We start from the raw sequence: 21278 nt of genomic DNA, 5'->3' as shown, positions 1-21278 counted from the left end.
TCTATTTGTCCTGAATAATCACCATGTAAAAGAGAAGCAACTAATTGTGGAGTGCCTTGCCTCTTACTATTGCTTGAACTTTGACTAGCCCGAGAGCATGTATGCATCTTGTTGTGCCTTCTAATCGAGAAAATATCTGTACCTCGAATCCTACCACCTCGTAAACCCCAGTTACATCCTTCTTTAGGACATTTGACCACATAACGCACCTTGTCCGACTTTACTATTTCAAAACTAAAACAGTTAGCGAATGAAGCTCTATCCACCACATCTTGCAATGCCTTCTTGTTTGGAAATTCTTGAAGGTTAGTCAGATCCAAACCATCATTCCATGGTTCAATATACTTACACGGTTCTACAACAGGGCGTGGCTCAGTATATTCATCACCTTCATCACGTGATTCAGCTTCACCCTCTTTATTAGAATCACCCTCTACAGCCTTTTCTTTGCCTACGTAGACAACAATGGCGTTAGGTCCGATTTCACCATCCTTCGCATGTTGGTTTTCATAGTTCATACCAACAGAACTTTGGTCCACTATGGGCACTGTGGGCACTATGGGCACTATGGGCACTATGGGAACTTGCTCAGGCTGAGGCTCAGAAGGGATGACATTCACAAACAACATACATCTTCGCTTCTCATAATTAACGGAGTCAAGATAAACTTTAACATCCTCATCATCATTAAGCTCACAATGCTCCAATGTTTCTACCATTAGTGGCTTGTAGCTCAGCTGCAACTGAACGTTACTTTCAACAAACTCAAGCTTCCTCTGTATCCTTGCTTTTAACATCAACAATGTTATATTCCTCTTGAACATTATACTATACATGCGTCCTTCATATTTAAAATGTAGGCTGACGTTCTCGCATATTGTATCCTGCCAAACCAACCAATATAAAAAAATCATAATTAGTACTACTACCAGTTTTACTAGTTTTACTAAATATACCAGTTTCACCACCTTCTCTCTCCTATCAAAATCGAATCGAATGGTAGACGAGTTCTAATCGAGTTAATTCACTGAAATTGAAAGCCAAATCCCTTTTTTATCTAATAGATAGCTCAATCGACCAATAAACCTTTGTAAAACACCCAATGTGCTAAGCTTTCTTCGATCTAAATCCAATTGAATTTCTAAATTTACAATTCAAAAACAATTTCAACCAAAAGCTACTCAAATGAGAAGTAACGCACCTGCATTTTGAAGAACAACTTGATTCAACTCGAGTTGGTGAAGAACGACAGCAGTAGGAGCTCCGACGACGGAAGAATCGCCGGCGGCTGGATTGAGACATGAGTAACCAGGTGGGTTTCGAGTGGGTTTATCGGGTCGAAAACGAGAGCTGGGTATGTTTTTTATTTAAAAATTTTAATCTAAATCAATGAAATTAGAAGGCTAAAATCGTCTCACCATCTCTTATTAAAAAAAGTGAGGGTATGAAGAATAGAGAGGGAGATAAGAGATTTGTCAAATTTTTTTAGGGAGTTTTGAGACGTTTACTCATATATTATCTACATCAATATGTTAAAAATAATATTTTATTAATTGTTATTATGATTTTTAGTCTTTTTTCTTAATCAAAAAGCATAAATGATAGTTAAGTATATTAAAGAAAAATTTACTTAAAAATAATCAAAAATAAAGCATTATAAAGCATTATACTTAATATACTTATCAAACTATATAAAACGCCTATATGAACTGAGATCATATTGAGTTCATACATTGTTATTATCCGTATAGTCGTTCCATATATTGTTGATGGTTGTTTTCAATATTGTGATAGTATTGTTTAAGTATATTATTATTGTTGCATATATATATATATATGACATTATATACCTACTTAAAAACAATCGATATAAATATACCCGCACATAGCGCGGGTTAATAACCTAGTGTAAAATAAAAGGTTTGACAGCTATAACAAAAAATTTAGATCTATTGGTGGAGATTATCTTATATAATATAATAAGATTTTTTCTAACTTTTACTTACATTGCGACATTTGGCATTCTCTTTTACTGACATATGTCATCCTTTATTTTCATTTTATTCTTTTAAAACAAATTTCTATCATTTTCAATTCCAAATAATCATATACTTCTCTTCTTAATGTTGGTAAAATTAACATATATTTTTAAATCCACTATTATATCTTAAGTACTTTTGTCAAAAAAAATCAGATTATTTTATAATAAAATCTCATATTATATATATGATACAAAATCTAATATTCTATAACATTTACTAATAAATAACTGATATTTGATACATCTACTTTACACATTTTTCTTACATTTTATTTAATTTGTTTTTCATCCTTTAAAGTGAAATACACACACTATTTTATAATAAAAGAAAATATCATAATAAAAACCATATTTTGGATGAGAAATGAAATAGTATCATAATAATCATACTTCTCTTCTTAATGAAATGAAATAGTTTATGAGAAAGTATCATTATGATTAAGCCTTTATGTAATTCTATAATCCTTAGTTTTTACATGTTTTAAAATCATATAATATTTTTTTTTCATTAATTGAGTAGGCAATAAAGTTAGCCAGTTCCACACTTCCACTAAAATCCTACTAAATTATGATAAATTACACAACAATAGCTTTTCCTTTCATATCAATACACATATCAACATAAAATCGATTTTGTCAAGAGCATTTCGGAACTGTTGTCATGTTTAAATCATATATAAAATAAGATTTTCAGATATTTTGACTTTCTTGATTTTCTATCTATTTATTTCATTAGAAAATTATAAGTGACATATTTAAAATAGTATTAATTAAATCAATAAGTTTGATTATTTTTTTATGGAAAATATATTAAAATTTTATATTTAATATCATGTAGTGGGTTACAAATTGCTTTTACCATACATTAAAGAGAGTTATAATTTCAATAATCATGCATTGAAATGTATTTAGTCTAATGAAAAGATTTTTGTTGCGAATATTTATGTTACAAAAGTTATGACACCAAATTCCATAATTCCCAAATTTGTAACTGTTAATAAAATATTTTGAACCTAAGAGTAACATCTATCTAACATTCAAATAGCGTACGTATATATAGCCATAGGTAGGCATTTACTTAAATACTTGGACTCAAATTTACTCTCAAATTCTAGACATGTTATAACATATATCATCAACGCTGCAAGAAGAAAAAAGATCGTCATATTTCTTGATTATGATGGTACCCTTCTCCAATCCTCGATGATCCAAACAGAGGTTTGATATCTACCAAGGGGTCCTTATAATTAACCAAAATATATATATATATATATATATATATATATATATATATACTCTTTGAGTCTTTCTCTCCATAATCAATATTTATTTTATGTGTTATGTGTTCACAAATGAAAAGAAGAGTGAAAAACATGGCCAAGTCTTTTACAACTTTTATAGTAACGTAGATACATTTTATTTTTGGTAGAATAGTTACATAGATGCATTGACAAGGTAAATTCTGTAAAATAATTTTGTTTCCCATTTTATTAACCAAATTTGTTAACGATCAAATTACAATTTGACATATTATTTATTATTTTTATTTTTGTAGATTTATAGCTTAGTGAAGCTAGCAGAACTGTATTATATAGAAGGCATGGAATGGAATCAATGGATATTAAAGGCTCTGCTAAAGTCTTCTCAAGATACAAAGTAGATTCTTAAAAAAAGTGATTAACTAAATTTTAATCTAAATTCCTTTATTTACTTTTTAATCAAAATTTACTCTTGATTTTTATATATGTAGACATTAGTTAAACGCCTTTATTTTAGGTTTATGTGTTTTTTTTAACATCTAATCGAGAAAGGAGCTTTGCCAGTTCCGGAGGACAAGTAGACTAAATAACCTTAGACCACAAATTTATATTATGTTTTAAGGCCACCAAATATTATGAATATTATAATAGTCACAATATATTTTCCTCACTAAAATCTACTACATCCATTCCTTTTTAATTCATTTTCTAGAGAAAAAAATGTTGCACAAAAAAAAACAATTTTTAGATTTTCTATATATTTTTAATAAGTAACTAATGACAAATTGTAAACTTCAAAAAAAAAGAGAGTGAATATTCTTGGTTGAAATTCTTTAATCACAAAAAAATAATGCAAGTAAAGTCATTATTTAATATATTTTTTTAATATGTCTGAAAATCATAAAATATGGATTACTCAGGAACAGAGGGAGTATTGTCTAATATAACTATTTAATACAGTCCCACATAATTTTAAAAATTTTCATTGATGGAAAGTGTTTTTAGTCAAGTGGTTACAACACCACGTCTACGACCGATCCTACCGGAATTCGATTTCACTAAATCGTGTTACCCCGCTTAGTAGGGACTGACTATGAATCGGTCCTTGTCAATTATATGTTGACAAAAAATAAATTCAATAATAAATAGAAAGAAGGCCGGAATATGATTTGTGGCAACATTTTCATTTTGTTGGATGAAAGAGATTTTGTTTCATATTAGAATATTGGTCAGGCTGGATTGTGGAGAATCACTATCCATGAAGATGGAGGCATATCAAAAGCACTTCAAACGTTTCGACCAAGCAAAATGAAAGTTAATTATACAGTGGTAAAGTGAGTCGTAAAGAAAGCAAGCAATAGAAAAATGGTATATCAATACTCCATAGTATAAAATTTATAAAAGTTAAATGTTTTATTTATGAAATCATTCACAAAACATAAAAAGCTGAGGCAAGTTAATTCAAGAGTGATGGAGAGATAATGTTTAGTATGGTAATGTTTTTTATGTTTAGTATTTGGAGTTTAGGGTTTATAATTTAGTTATTTTGTATATATATAAGGATATTATTGAAAATGGATTACAAGATAAGATATTAAAAAAAAAAAAATTGTTGTTAAGTATTATTTTAGATGATGAAAGTAAAATTAATATATAGAATACATTAAATTATCTATAAAAGTAATTATATAGTAAGGTCTTACAATTTTCTTTTTAGACTACTTATCAGTTTTTTCCATAAAAAAATAAAAGTGTAAGTAAATATAATTTATTTTAATTACTTAACGAAACGAAAACACCAAATTAAATTGATTTTTTTTTTTGCGGTAACTAAAACAATGGTCATATTATTATAGTAACATATTGTTTAAATATTTTCAACAATACTGTGTACAACTTTTTTCTCTATTTCAAAATGACTCTTTTATGAAGCATATATTAAAATATTGTAGTTAAACCGTAATATTATAAAAATTAATTATCAATACATATAGTAACAATTACTTGTACATTTCATATACAATTGAATAGAAACTTCTTTCTTTATTTCAAATTAATCATGCATACATAACCCACGCATCGCGTGTGCTATTTTCTAGTCCTTTATACTATAAATCACAAGTCACTTGGCCAATTAAATCTTGCAACATCAGATTTTAGATTTTTCTTATAAACAAAAAAAAACATTTATCACACAAATGGAAAAAAAAATGTCGAACAGAAGAAAGAAAGCCAAAAAAAATAAAATAACTGCTGATTTTTCTTCCATTCTCCAAGTTCAAAGCGATTTTATAACTGATTTCACTTCTCCTTAAATCAAAATTCAGTGTTTTATCTATAATCCTCTCTTTTCTATCTTTTTTTTGGTCGATCATCTAAACTATATCTCCTCTGTAATCATCTTCTTTGTGATCCTCTTCTCTCCATTCATCTTTTTGGTTACTCATCTAAACTACAGTTATAATTCTCAGACAGGTAAATATTTAAACTTTTGTTTGTATTCATAAATTTTCTCTTGAACTTCTATTAGTTATTGGAGTAGCGCAAGGATAGTTGTTGATAAGGAGGGGAACTGGATACAAAAACAAAATTAAATAATGGTAGCTCATATATATTGGTACTACCTTCACCTCTACAGTATTTTTTATTCATGTAAATATATTAACAAAATTTATTGCACTTACCGACTTATTAATTTGATGATTGTTATTTTTCCACATTTATCTAACTAACACTTTTACGATGATTCCTGTTAAGGGCCAATTCAAGATCAACAGCAAGTGTGTTTATGGTTATTCTTTATCATTTTTTTTTTTTGCTTTTCTAACGTTAATACAATTCTGTCATGTTTAAACTTCCACGTTCAGATTAAATTTCCTATTTTTAAATGCTTAATATTTATATATTTGCTAATTTTTTCGCATATACAAAATATTGATCATGTACTATGAATATGAAAAGAAGGTGTATTACTTTTGGGCTGCGTAACTTTGCCCAAAACCAAATACGTGCCCCTCATAATTGAATTATTTTCTTACAAATTAATAAGTATGTATTATTTATATATATATATATATATATTTGATCACAAATAATTATTTCGTTTATACGCACGGGACAAATACTAGTTAAATATAAATTCAATCATCATATAACAAGAGAATAAAATTGAAAAGGTCCATCTTCATTATGTATATACTTTCGATTTTTTATTATTTTCCAACATATTCACATATCTTTTTTAGTATGTAATATTTCAATAAGCTTTACTTTATTATTTGTAAAAGTATAAACAAAAACGAAATTACATTACACATTAAACGCCCACTATTTAATAGTACTGATATATTGAAAATTAATATAAAAATATATTTGTTCGTAACCACCCATATTATTGTCATAGCAATGCTCTCACGTTTTTTTTTAATGTTAAAAATATATCAATATGCAATTATTGCACATTTATAACTCTCATATGTTATAGTTGGTACATTATCTAGTATACTGGACTATATCAGGTTTCTTGTGATGATTTCTGTAATTGATGCAATATAGTTTTAAAGAGCGTGGCTTGTTACATACCATATGGTTATGATCTAATTTTTTATGTTTATCTTTTGCAAATGCAAGTAACAACGGGAAGATATTCACAATGGTGATCAAGGTGTCTAATGTATACTCTTGGGGGTCAAATATGTTTGGGGCTCTTGGCCATGAGCAGGAAATTAGAAGATGTGTAGAATTGAAGCCTATATGTCTTGGCTGTAACAAAGGATGGATCGGTTTACTCTTTTGGCGACGGTTCCGACCTCTATCTTGGTAATGGAAATTTTCGGAAATGAACTTAGGCCACATCTAATTCATGCTTTTACAACCAAAGGTGTTTATATACTTCGTGTTTGTGCTGGCATACAGCCATACACATGCCGCAGCTCTAATGGTTATGTAGTATACTAACCCTGGATCGTTACTTGTTTTCCAAGCCTAAAACCATAAGTCTCTCTGTTTCATATATCAATCTCTTTACTGATGCGTTAGGTATATGCACGTGGGGTATAAGTAGCTCATGGGCTCTAGGACACGGTGACCAGAGTAACAAACCCATTTATGAGATTGTTCTCAGCCTTAGAGAACCATTTAGCATTTCAGGTTTAAGAACAATCTTTTAATATGAAGATATATATGGCCTGCAAATAGAGTGAAAAGTTATAAAAAAATAATGATTCGTTTTCTGAAAACTAATTGATTCTTGTTGGCCATTAACAGAGGGCATAATAATTATCAATAAGTAGTATACTAAAATAAAGGAAAAAAGATATCCAGCTACACGAAGTATTGGTGAATATATGGTCACACATGCCAAGTATAGTATTGTATACTCAACTACACAAAGTATATGTATTACATGACCACATGCATGAACTATATGATGTTATGCAGTCAACATCATAGACATATAATCTATTACACCGGTCAGTTGACTCCGGCGAAGACCGACGTTGACTCCGGCGTTGACCAACACTAAAAAAATCTAAATTAAAAAAAAAATTATTATAGTAAATTATTTATGGGTTTTCATGATTAAAAGACATTTTCTATTCAATATCCAAATATTTTATATATATCTCTAATATATTCATTCTTATAATTAATTACTTTTTATTTTTCAAGCTAAAGTAAATAGTTAAATAAAAATCATTTATAATTATTTTTTAAGATATAAAAACAATTTATAATTATTTTCAAGATATATATGTATATATATATAAATCTCTCATAATCAGATTATTTAATTACTACAAAATCAATAAAATCAAATTCAACTACTTTCATTAGAAAATAATATGCAAAAGATTGAGTATATGACTCTTTACTCTAAATTTTGCATCGTAAATGTTATAAAAAAGTTTAGACACTCTTTACTTTAAAATTTACAAACTCAAAATAACATATAACCAACAAAAAATTAACAATATTTACTTTTAACATATGAACATCTTCATTTTTACTCTCTTTTACACAATTACAATATGTTAAATTATTTTTTAGAAATTTTTTTTAAGGTTTGGGTTCTCTATATTACATTTAGGATATATTTAGGAAATATATTAAAAATATCTTTAGATATTGAATTAACATATAAACAACAACAAAAAAATTCACAATATTTACTTTTAACATATGAACATTTTCATTTTTACCCTCTTTTACACAATTACAATATGTTAAATTAATTTTTAGAATTTTTTTTAAGGTTTGGGTTTTCTATTTTACATTTAAGATATATTTAAGAAATATATAAAAATATTTAGATATTGAATATAATATTTTTTAATTAATACAAACCATAAATGATTTAATATAATAATTTCTTATTTTTATTTTTAATTTTAGAAAAAAATTTGGTCAACACCGGAGTCAACACCGGTCTTCACCGGAATTAATCAATCAGTGTACCAGATTATATGTCTATAGTATTGAACACATGACGTCATATAGTTCATGCATGTGGTCATGTAATACATATATTTCGTGTAGTTGAGTATACAATAATATAGTTGGTATGTGTGGTCATGTATTCACCTATACTTCATATAGCTAGCCATCTTTTTTCCTAAAATAAATTGGATAAGAGAGAGCACATCGAGATCTGCGAGACAAGATCTTATCCAAACAACAAAACCTTAGTCATCTCCACGTCAATTTTCTCACTTTTCTACGTTTTCGTGTAAATCAAAATTCCACAAAAACAAACTATAAAAAGACACACTTCTTCTTCATCAAGAAAAAACATACTATCACATTTTCTCATTTATCAAAAAACACACAAAAAGGGTTCAAAAAAAGAAATGTTGGCTATTTTTCACAAAACGTTTGCTCATCCACCGGAAGAACTAAACAGTCCGGCGTCTAATGTCACCGGCGAAAACCCTAAACTTCCCGGAGAAACTCTCTCTGACTTCCTCTCTCACCACCCCGACACAGCTTTCTCAATGAACTTCGGTGATTCCGCCGTTCTCGCTTTCGTCCGTTCCCAAAACTCTCATCATCAAAGGTTATTTATTACACATTTTCTCTAACACAACCCTCTAGTCTTGTTTCTTATCGGAAAAAAATCAAATCTTTAATCTTGTTTCTTACAGTAAAAATCATATCTTTAAGCTTGTTTCTTACAGTAAAAATCAGATCTTTAATCTTGTTTTTACAGTAAAACTTTAATCTTGTTCCTTACTGTAAAAATCATATTTTTAATCTTGTTTTTTACAGTAAAATTCAAATCTTTAATCTTGTTTCTTACAGTAAAAATCAAATCTTTAATCTTGTTTCTTACAGTAAAAATCAATTTCTTGTTTCTTAACGTAAAAATCAAATCTTTAATCTTTTTTTTTTTTTGACGATTGTTTCAGGGTGTTCTGTGGTATCGATGGAATCTACTGTGTGTTTCTTGGAACATTGAACAATCTCTGCGATTTGAACAAGCATTACGGTTTATCTGGAAAAACTTCAAACGAAGCTATGTTTGTGATCGAAGCTTATCGAACACTTCGTGATCGTGGTCCTTATCCAGCTGATCAAGTTCTCAGAGGTCTTGAAGGAAGCTTTGCTTTTGTCGTCTATGATACTCAAACCTCCTCTGTTTTTGCATCTCTGGTAATAAAAAGAACTGATACTTTAAACCAAAATCTTTACATTTTTATGAGAGTTTTATTTGACAATGTTTTTGTATTTGTTTTAGGGATCTGATGGACTAGAGAGTTTGTATTGGGGTATAGCTGCAGATGGATCTGTTGTTATGTCTGATGATCTTAAGATCATTAAGCAAAGTTGTGCGAAATCGTTTGCGCCTTTTCCAACTGGTAAGTAAACATGTTCAGTTTTGAGTACAATGTCAATGTGGAAATTAGGGTTAATGTGTTTTGTGTAATGTTGTTTCAGGTTGCATGTTTCATAGTGAGACTGGTTTGATGAGTTTTGAGCATCCGAAGAATAAGATGAAGGCAATGCCGAGGATTGATAGTGAAGGAGTTATATGTGGAGCTAACTTTAAAGTCGATGCTTGTTCAAAGATCAGTAGCATTCCAAGAAGAGGAAGTGAAGCTAATTGGGCTCTAGCGAATTCGCGTTAATGCTAGGAAAGACGAATAAGAAGACTGATTGAGGAAACCTTAAATATAGTTTGTGTTCTTTTGAATGCCATGTTCTGTTCTGTTTTTTTTTTGTAAATTACCTTCGACAATGCAAACAACAATAAGCACTTTCATTAGTTACTAGTGATGATACAATGGAGTTGTGTTAAGAAGAAAACTCCGATCTCTTTATTGATAATACGAATGAGGATTACAAGAGGAACGAACACTAGCACATCACTAGTTCAATTCCAGAATCTCACACACGAGATCTTATACAAGAATCAACATAACTCTCTAAACAATGAGAGATTGTTTATATACTAATTTGAAATTCAAACCTAGATATTTTTAGAGCTAAAAATATCTTCTTATTCCTTCAAACCGCCTAACGGCCAAATATTCAAACTTGCTCATCCTTCTCACATGCTCCGTCTTCAGACTCTTCACACGTGCGAACCTTAGAACGTCTCACATACACCTTTCTGAGCTTATCAATACCCCCTCCAATGAGACGCAGCTTGTCCTCAAGTGCAAAAGAAGGAAACTGGGTCTCCAAGTCACGAACCACCTCCCAAGAAGACTCATGATCAGGCAATGAAGTCCATTTTACCAACACCTCCAAATCGCCTGCAGCAGAATACTCCAAGAGACTCTCTGGCTCAATCACCACTTCATCCGCTTCTGAAAAAGATTGAGGGAGCGGGAGAACCTGGTGATGAACGCCCAACACCTGCTTCAATTGCGAGACATGAAAAACAGGGTGAATCTTAGACGAGTCAGGTAACTGCAGTCGGTAAGCCGCTTTGCCAATGCGTTCCATGATCTGATAGGGTCCATAAAACTTGGCTGCAAGTTTCTGACACAAACGTTTAGCAACAGAGGTTTGACGGTACGGACGAAGCTTCAAGAACACCCACGAGCCCACCTCAAACTCCACATCACGTCGATGCTTGTCAGCATTATTCTTCATCAACTGTTGAGCATGGAGCAAGTGTGCCTTTATATCATCCAACAACACATCACGTTCCTTCAACATCTTCTCCAACTCAAAGTTCTTAGTGGAATTGGCCTCGAAACGTACTAAAGACGGAGGATCCCTACCATAAACCACGTGAAAAGGAGTCGTCTTGAGAGATGTATGAAACGAGGAATTATACCACAACTCTGCCCAAGAAAGATACGTTGCCCAAGATCGAGGATGAGAAGACGCAAAGCACCGTAAAAACGTCTCCAAGCATCTGTTCAACACCTCTGTCTGCCCGTCCGTTCGAGAGTGAAAAGCAGTGCTATATTTGAGTTTTGTGCCAGCGAGCTTAAAAAAATCTTTTCAAAAAGCACTGAGGAAAATGCGATCACGATCCGACACAATAGACACAGGGAATCCGTGTAATCGAACTACTTCCTGAATAAACTTCTTAGCCACATCAGCCGCTGTGAAAGGGTGTTTCAACCCAATGAAATGGCCATATTTGCTTAGCCTATCCACCAGTACCAAGATAGCATTGACCCCCTGTGATGTGGGTAAACCCTCCACAAAATCCATGTTTACATCCTCCCACACTTGATTAGGTAAAGGCACAGGTTGAAGTAAGCCAGCAGGGACAGTGTAGTGACCCTCACCAGGAGTAGAAATCTTAAAATGAAAGATCGGAGAAATGGCCCGGAAAAGATGTAAGAAAGAAGAAGAAGGAAAACAAAAGGGAATGGTCGAGAGAAGCCCGAGAAAATATTCGTAAGTTGGACAATGGCCAAGCCAAAGACCGGAGTAACCGGATGTACGACCGAGACCCTAAGACCGATCAGGAGTCAGAAGAATGGGCCGAGAAGGTCGAGGAAAGTTGGTCGAGAAAATTTGTCGAAGATCGAAAGAGTTGCCGAGTACTCGAGAAAATGTGTCGAGGATCGAAAGAGTTGCCGAGTACTCGAGAAGATTTGTCGACGATCGAAGGAGTTGCCGAGTACTCGAGAAAATTGTCGAGAGCCCGAGAAATTTTGTCAATGACCCGGAAAGAGTGTCGAGATGTCCGAGACGCGTAGTCGAAGGTGCCGGACGAAGGATCGAGTATTTGGGGAGAAAATTCTTTTTCTCAAGATTCTGACCAATGAGAAGTAAGGAAAGTGGGAAGATATTTTATTTAAGGTGGAGTTAGTGGAAGGATTAAAAAATTAAGGAGATTAAGGAGATAGTGGGAAGATTAACTTAATCAAGCTGATTAAGAGGATTTGGCGGAGTCCTATTGGCCGAGAGCTAAGATTAAGCCTTGATTAAGTGACATGCACTAATAGGAAGCTTTACATGCACTAATGGAGGAGTTTTCATGCACTAATACAAGGGGGATTAGTGGATTAATGGCGAGCTCCCATTGGAGGTGGGATTCACGCAGCACATGCAAGGGGTGTAGGTGACACTTGTCGAAGGGCATTAAGGAAGAAGCTTCGAAATTTTGCCTATAAATACAAGGCAAACGATTTCATTTGGGTGTTTAGCACAAAAACACTCAAAAGCTCTTAAGTTATTTCGAGAGAGAAATAAGAAGAGATCATCGAGAGAGAAAGAAATCATCGACATTGTGTCGAAGTGATTGTTGAGAAAGAGCTCGAGAACGATCGAGAGAGAGATCGAAGGAGAGGCGTTGGTGTCAAGGAGTTGGTTGTGGATCGAGGTGATCAAGAGGAGAAGCTGTCTGATCGTGAGGTGCAGTGAAGTCCGAGGGAAAAATCATCGACGTGTAAAGGTGAGTCTGTGGTAAGCATGTAGAGTCGCTTCTTTTGTTGCGGTTAAAGGATATTGCATGCATGCGAGAAAAAGTTGATTTGCACGGTGAATAAGGGGGATTCACTTGACGTGCGGTTAAAGAAGAGATTGGGTAAATTAAACTCTTAAAAGGTGGTTTAAGAGTTACATGCATGATTGAACCTAGAGGGATTTGAAAATATTAAGCTTTGCTTAAAATCGGGTTCATGCATGAATTGGTAAGTAAAGTGGATTGCATGTTAATGCATAAAAATTTGGTTGAGATTGATCGCATGCGTGAGTTGGATATAAGGGATGTAAGTGGTTAAAGCGACTGAATCTACATGCGAGAAGTGGGTTTGAATGGTTTAAGCATGAAGGGTGCATGCATGTAGAATAATCTTAAAGTTGCTTGATTTACTTTCTTGCTTCTTGTTGATTATTCTATGTTAGTTTTCTTGCGTGATATAAAGCTGGTGTGCTTGGTATATCACGGCTTGAATTGAGGATGATGTGTGTGTGGTGGTAGCTTAGTCTCTTGAATTCGTTTCTTGAGTCCTAGCTAGTAAGGTGTCGATCCGCTGTTCCAATTATTAGTGTCACGCGTGAGTTCCCGAAGACCACTCGCGCGGGGATACTGTCACGGCAGGCTAGCTACCGGCGTGACTGCTGCATGACGATGTGGCTTGAGTGTGTGTGGGCTCATGCTGGTGACCTGTGTGGTCTCGGCATGGAGCAGGTGTTGGAATGGAACAGAGTATCGAAGGGCCCTAGGTGTAAAGAGTCTAGAGTATTCAAGTGTTCCTTGTTTATGTCTAGTCGTCTTTGCATGTTGCGTGTTGCGTGTGGTCTAAGAGTCTATGGTATTTCAAGTATACTAGACGTCTTAACAAGTGGGTCTAAGTAAGAGTCTAAAGTGTTCTTTAGTCGTCTTGCTTGGTGAGTAGCGAGTCGAGATCTTCCGAGTTGGTTCGTAGTGATCGAATCTGCCTCGCTTGGTCATGGTTTGTTTTGCTTCCGCTAAAGCTTCCAGCTGTGTTGCTTTGATGTTATCGCTAGCTTTGTGGCTTGCTAGCTTTCTTTGGTTGCCGGGGTAGTCGGCTTGGGAAGAGTAGTATCCTGTTTAGGATAGAAGAGGGTACCCAGACTCACTGAGTAATCCTAGATTACTCATGACTCTTCGTTTTGGCCTTGCAGGGAAGCCTAAGTGAGTCTAGAGCCGGAGCAAACGTTAGGGTACCGGATAGGGTTTTCTTGTGTTTCTTGTAAAACCCTATATTTTCTTAAACGACTAAGAGTAAAGTTTTCCGACTATCTATATATATTACTTTGATGATTTATTTTCGAGGAAATACTTTATTAAAGTGATATATTCGGTTTTCAGGAAAGCATGGCAAGTTGTAAATGATACTCGGCCTTGTCCGGGCCAACACAACACACCAGGCCGCGAGGGTTGAAAAGCCTAAGTAACCTCGGTAGCGGGTGGGATTGTGCTAGGGAGGTCCGGTCGGGAAGTCTGCAGCTTCCGTCCTTCGGCCGGATCACCTTGGTGCAGTTCCGCAAGTGGCGTCTCGTGGCTGCCCGATGACCTTTGTGGTCATAGAGCAGTTCGGGGGCGTTACAAAGGTGGTATCAGAGCGGTGTTTTCGAACCCGCGAGCACTTGTGCATTTGAATGTTTTATCGAGTAATGTGTCGCAAGAGCATGGAATTTTATCCGGACCGTTTGCTTGTCTAGTCTAAGTTGAACCTTAGAATGATTTAAGCATCTAACCTTGTTTCTTGTGGGTTTTAGATGTATTCAGGTGATTCAGGTTGCGGGGATGGTTCAGGGGATGAGGGGCCGAGACATGAGGATTGTGGGCATCACAATGGATATTTGTCGACGGAATCAGAAACCAGTCGAGAGCCGAGTGATTCGAATGACTGGGATGAGGACGGGGTGTTCGACGCGGACGACACCAACTGGTCGATCGAGACCGATCCGTCCGAGTGTTTAGATGAAATGGAGGAAGTGGAAGTTGATCGAGATGATCAAACTATTGTGCTGGAGATTGGGGAGCCGAGCCGTCTTCAAGTTCGAATGGACGCGCAAGGCAAGTTTGAGACTCTTCCTGTTGGAGATCACGGAGAGGCGGAAGTGGAATTAGCCGATAGGCTACAGGAATTGCTATTGAATCTTGTGGAGGACCAGGGCGATGATATCAGTCCCGAGAATTATATGAGGGAGTATCTGGAGGCGGTTGATAAAATCCTAAATTTCTTGACGGACGTGTATGTGCCGGAGGAAGGAGGCAATGCTAGTGGTGCGGGTGCGGTGCCCGAAACCGGAGACATTAGTGAAGAGCGACCTGCGGAAGAGAGACCCGAGACGGTTGCGAGGATCGTACTTATGATAGATGGGATGCGCTCACCAGAGCGAGTAAATGAGAATGACGGGGAAGTCATTGTACCGGAAGCCGATGGAGAAAAGAATCCAATGGATAGAAACTCTAAGACCGAGAAGCCGACCAAGGAGTTAGAGGTGATCGACCTTGTGTCGAGTGATGATGAAGGGATTCCGACTTTTATAGTGGAACCAAGGAGAGACCAAGACCGAGAAATTGAGGCTAGTACGGAGCCGAGAGAGAATGTGAGGCGATGGGCCAGATCGAGCCAAGTCGTGAGAGAAAGAGGGGAATCGAGCCAAGTTGCACGAGACCGTGGAGAGCCAGATCTCCTAATGCCAGACCAATACGTACCAAATCAGGCGGAGCAGAATCAAATTGTGCCGGACCGAGTGGAGTCAAATCAGATTGTGCTAAGGCGCAATAGTCCCATTAGAGCTGTACCGTTGCAAATGGTGTTGCCGGGACAAGAGGAGGAGCAAGAAGAGGAACCAATTGACGTGGATTTGGAAATGCTCGCTAAGGCGTACGAGCTGAGAAGGCAGAACCGAGAGCAACTAAGGATGGAAATTGGAGAAAGTAGTTCGAGTTTGAAGAGAACAAGGGAGTATTACCAAGAGTTGCAGGCGAAAGGGGAGTTGGAGATGCACTCCATAACGTTCCAACCAAGAGGCAGGCTGAGAGTGCGAGCCACTGCCAGGAAGAGGGTGGTCTACCCAAACCAAGTTCACTTGAGGAACACGCCCTATTGCGAGTTGTGTGAAGGCATCGGGCATTGGACAAAACATTGTTGGAGACCGGCGTTGAGACGCATGTGTGACCCGTCGAAGGAGGATTGCGAATGGTGCGGAGAGCGAGGGCATTTCGCCTATCGCTGCCCAAACCCGGATCGCATGAGATATTGGAGGAGATGCGAGGCGTGTGGAGAACCGGGACATCCGAACAATCATTGCTGGAGGACGAGACTTCAGCATTTTCCGGACCCGGAGTATATGGTATGCACCGTGTGTGGTGGCAGAGGACATTATGTTCATGAATGTCCATATCGGATGGTGCGAGAGAGAATGAGCCCAAACAGTCGAAGGGAAGTGACGGGAGAGAACCCGTTAGGCCGGATCGACAGAGTTGAAGTAAGCCCGACAAATCAAGCTGGAACCTCGATGTCTGCTGCCTCTACCTCAACCGAATCTCCCGCCGGACCGCCACCTGATGAGCCAGATAGGGAGTGGGTGTGCACGTGCGAGGCGTGTACTAGGCTCAGAAACCAGTAGGATGCTGGGGTGTAAGGGAAGTTTTTTTGGGGTGTAAGTGTAAAGGGTTGGATGATTTCTTTTTGGTATCTAGACTTAACCATGTTGTTGTTGTCTAGGATCCGAACCCTTAGTATTTTTGGCTAGAATGGTGTAGAACTTGTGTAACTTTTTCAATCGGTTTGTAAAAAGTACCTTATGTTCTCTAGCCGTGGTTGTGGTGTGGTGCTATATAAAACTTATGCTAATCCTTGCTTGTTTTATCACTTGCTTTGATTGTTGCTTGAGTTTTATAGGTTTGCATAGTTAATATATTGCATAAGCATTTGCATGATTAACTTGCACGCAATCGATGAGGATTCACGTAAGACACCACTAAACACGATCAGACAAAAGAGAAGAAGCTCAAGAAAGAGCAGGAGAGAGTTCGACCCGGCCAGAACAGCCAGTTTGAGTCGATTATTGAAAGATGGAGAAGAGAAAAGAAAAGAAATGATGAGGAAGGTTCAGTCGAAGGCAAAGAAAGTCAAGGAGGAAAGAGTAGTGCAAAACAATTGACAATGGCGAAATTAAAGAGGTCAAAAAAAAAATATATATATATATATATATGACCAGAAAAGTGCAAGAAATTAGTGCATGGTCCAAGAGTAGGACAAAAAGGATGCAAGAAGATAATACGTGAAAGAAGAACAATTTATGAATAGACAAAGAGGGTGCAAGAAAATAATCGGTGGCAAAAGAAACAGCATTTCTATGCTAAGGGGCAAGATATGGGCAAAGATATCAAGCCAAACTTCAGAGAATGAGAGTCGAGGAAGAAGTTTGAAGTGGAATTCAAAGTAAGTTGGGAAGAGGTTATGGGGAGTGCAAAATAAATTTGGGCGTGAAGCTAAAGAAACTGGAAAGTTGAAATCCCAAGGAGCGTGAAGCTAAAGAAATTAGAGGAGTTGGAATCCAAAGGAGCGTGAGGCTCAGGAGATTGGAGAAGTTAAAACCTTAAGGAAGGCAAGGTTAAATAAATTGGAGAAAGAAGATTGTTGGTAAAGAGATGGGAAGAGCCAGAGGGGCAAAACGCAGCAAAAAGCAGCAAATAATGTGTTGGGAAGAATAAGAAGTTGTACGGTAAATGTATCGAGACATTGGAAGGAATCAAGTTATAAATTGAAGGAGAAAAGAAAAGAGTCAGGAACAAGCTGAAGAAAGAGAAGCATTGAGCTAAGAAGTTAAAGTAGCGAATAAGCCATGGTGCATCGCGATAAAAGCCTTAGTGTTTAAAGAACATAAGGATTCAAGAGGAGCCAAGTATATGTTGGAGATGAAGAAGTTTCCAAGAAGCATAAGCATCGGGTCTGAGTGCTTAAGTGAAAACGGTGTTATAAGCGTGGTATAAGATGTTGGAGAGGAGATAGCCAAGTAAAGGAGGTTTCGGTGAAAATAAGAAGGTGATGGCAATCACACGATAGTGGTACCTTTGTTAAGAAGTAGTAACACCACCAAGAGAAGGAGAAGTCGTGAGAATTCGGGGACGAATTCTTATAAGGGGGGGAGAATGTAGTGACCCTCACCAGGAGTAGAAATCTTAAAATGAAAGATCGGAGAAATGGCCCGGAAAAGACGTAAGAAAGAAGAAGAAGGAAAACAAAAGGGAATGGTCGAGAGAAGCCCGAGAAAATATTCGTAAGTTGGACAATGGCCAAGCCAAAGACCGGAGTAACCGGATGTACGACCGAGACCCTAAGACCGATCAGGAGTCAGAAGAATGGGCCGAGAAGGTCGAGGAAAGTTGGTCGAGAAAATTTGTCGAGGATCGAAAGAGTTGCCGAGTACTCAAGAAAATGTGTCGAGGATCGAAAGAGTTGCCGAGTACTCGAGAAGATTTGTCGACGATCGAAGGAGTTGCCGAGTACTCGAGAAAATTGTCGAGAGCCCGAGAAATTTTGCCAATGACCCGAGAAAGAGTGTCGAGATGTCCGAGACGCGTAGTCGAAGGTGCCGGACGAAGGATCAAGTATTTGGGGAGAAAATTCTTTTTCTCAAGATTCTGACCAATGAAAAGTAAGGAAAGTGGGAAGATTATTTTATTTAAGGTGGAGTTAGTGGAAGGATTAAAAAATTAAGGAGATTAAGGAGATAGTGGGAGGATTATTTTAATCAAGCTGATTAAGAGGATTTGGCAGAGTCCTATTGGCCGAGAGCTAAGATTAAGCCTTGATTAAGTGACATGCACTAATAGGAAGCTTTACATGCACTAATGGAGGAGTTTTCATGCACTAATACAAGGGGGATTAGTGGATTAATGGCGAGCTCCCATTGGAGGTGGGATTCAGGCAGCACATGCAAGGGGTGTAGGTGACACTTGTCGAAGGGCATTAAGGAAGAAGCTTCGAAATTTTGCCTATAAATACAAGGCAAACGATTTCATTTGGGTGTTTAGCACAAAAACACTCAAAAGCTCTTAAGTTATTTCGAGAGAGTAATAAGAAGAGATCATCGAGAGAGAAAGAAATCATCGACATTGTGTCGAAGTGATTGTTGAGAAAGAGCTCGAGAACGATCGAGAGAGAGATCGAAGGAGAGGCGTTGGTGTCAAGGAGTTGGTTGTGGATCGAGGTGATCAAGAGGAGAAGCTGTCTGATCGTGAGGTGCAGTGAAGTCCGAGGGAAAAATCATCGACGCGTAAAGGTGAGTCTGTGGTAAGCATGTAGAGTCGCTTCTTTTGTTGCGGTTAAAGGATATTGCATGCATGCGAGAAAAAGTTGATTTGCACGGTGAATAAGGGGGATTCACTTGACGTGCGGTTAAAGAAGAGATTGGGTAAATTAAACTCTTAAAAGGTGGTTTAAGAGTTACATGCATGATTGAACCTAGAGGGATTTGAAAATATTAAGCTTTGCTTAAAATCGGGTTCATGCATGAATTGGTAAGTAAAGTGGATTGCATGTTAATGCATAAAAATTTGGTTGAGATTGATTGCATGCGTGAGTTGGATATAAGGGATGTAAGTGGTTAAAGCGACTGAATCTACATGTGAGAAGTGGGTTTGAATGGTTTAAGCATGAAGGGTGCATGCATGTAGAATAATCTTAAAGTTGCTTGATTTACTTTCTTGCTTCTTGTTGATTATTCTATGTTAGTTTTCTTGCGTGATATAAAGCTGGTGTGCTTGGTATATCACGGCTTGAATTGAGGATGATGTGTGTGTGGTGGTAGCTTAGTCTCTTGAATTCGTTTCTTGAGTCCTAGCTAGTAAGGTGTCGATCCGCTGTTCCAATTATTAGTGTCACGCGTGAGTTCCCGAAGACCACTCGCGCGGGGATACTGTCACGGCTGGCTAGCTACCGGCGTGACTGCTGCATGACGATGTGGCTTGAGTGTGTGTGGGCTCATGCTGGTGACCTGTGTGGTCCCTATATTTTCTTAAACGACTAAGAGTAAAGTTTTCCGACTATCTATATATATTACTTTGATGATTTATTTTCGAGGAAATACTTTATTAAAGTGATATATTCGGTTTTCAGGAAAGCATGGCAAGTTGCAAATGATACTCGGCCTTGTCCGGGCCAACACAACGCACCAGGCCGCGAGGGTTGAAAAGCCTAAGTAACCTCGGTAGCGGGTGGGATTGTGCTAGGGAGGACCGGTCGGGAAGTCTGCAGCTTCTGTCCCTCGGCCGGATCACCTCGGTGCAGTTCCGCAAGTGGCGTCTCGTGGCTGCCCGATGACCTTTGTGGTCATAGAGCGGTTCGGGGGCGTTACAGACAGAGTAGAATATTTATGAGTCTGACACACTCCACACTCCGAAACGAATCGTTGAATATCCTTGAGCATGCCTTTCCAGTAAAACGACTGTTGCACTCGCTTCAAAGTCTTTAACACACCAGAGTGCCCCCCCAAAGGACTACTATTATACGCGGCCAATAAAAGTGCCACACTGCAGCCACCAGCTGGAATGACCAAACGGTTCTTATACCATAATCTTCCTGAAAGCACCTTATAATGAGGATATTGCAAAGGATCCTTCTCCACAGCCTGCAACAACGATCGAATATCCTCATTGTCATCAATCTCCTTATACAAGTCATGAAGCTGCAGAACTGATGGTACAGTCAACCCAAACAGCTGAGTCGAACTTGACAAACTCTCCGGATGATGAATGCGAGACAAACCATCAGCTGCCTTATTGTCCACGCCCTGCTTATAGATTATCTCAAAGTCATACGGAAGCAACTTGATCAACCATTTTTGATACTCCATGGTCACCTCTCGTTGCTCTAGGAGAAACTTCAAACTCTTTTGATCCGTATGCACTATAAGCCGATGTCCAAGCAAGTAATGCTTCCACTTCTGAATGGCAACACAATAGCCATTAGCTCACGTTCATACATAGACTTCGCTTGTTCCCTTGCAGTCAAACCATGACTAAAGAAAGCAATAGGGCGATGATCCTGCATCAACACTGCCCCGAGACCAAACCCAGA

The 21278-nt window shown here is 37.0% G+C and overlaps 1 protein-coding gene across 1 annotated transcript; it reads left to right on the top strand.

Moving 5' to 3' along the window:
- Window positions 1-8916: 8916 nt before the first annotated feature.
- Window positions 8917-10605, top strand: LOC104758629 (stem-specific protein TSJT1). The gene is made up of 4 exons (XM_010481521.2): window positions 8917-9355; window positions 9708-9951; window positions 10037-10157; window positions 10237-10605. The coding sequence occupies exons 1-4, from the start codon at window positions 9150-9152 to the stop codon at window positions 10425-10427; spliced, it is 762 nt and encodes a 253-aa protein (XP_010479823.1). The 5' UTR covers window positions 8917-9149; the 3' UTR covers window positions 10428-10605.
- Window positions 10606-21278: the final 10673 nt, after the last annotated feature.

This window comes from Camelina sativa, chromosome 17 (genome assembly GCF_030686135.1).
Source record: "Camelina sativa cultivar CO46 ecotype springtype chromosome 17, ASM3068613v1".
In the NCBI taxonomy this organism is placed as follows: domain Eukaryota; kingdom Viridiplantae; phylum Streptophyta; class Magnoliopsida; order Brassicales; family Brassicaceae; genus Camelina; species Camelina sativa.
The sequence above is the reverse complement of the archived record's forward strand: the minus strand, read 5'-3'. Positions and strand labels throughout refer to the sequence as shown.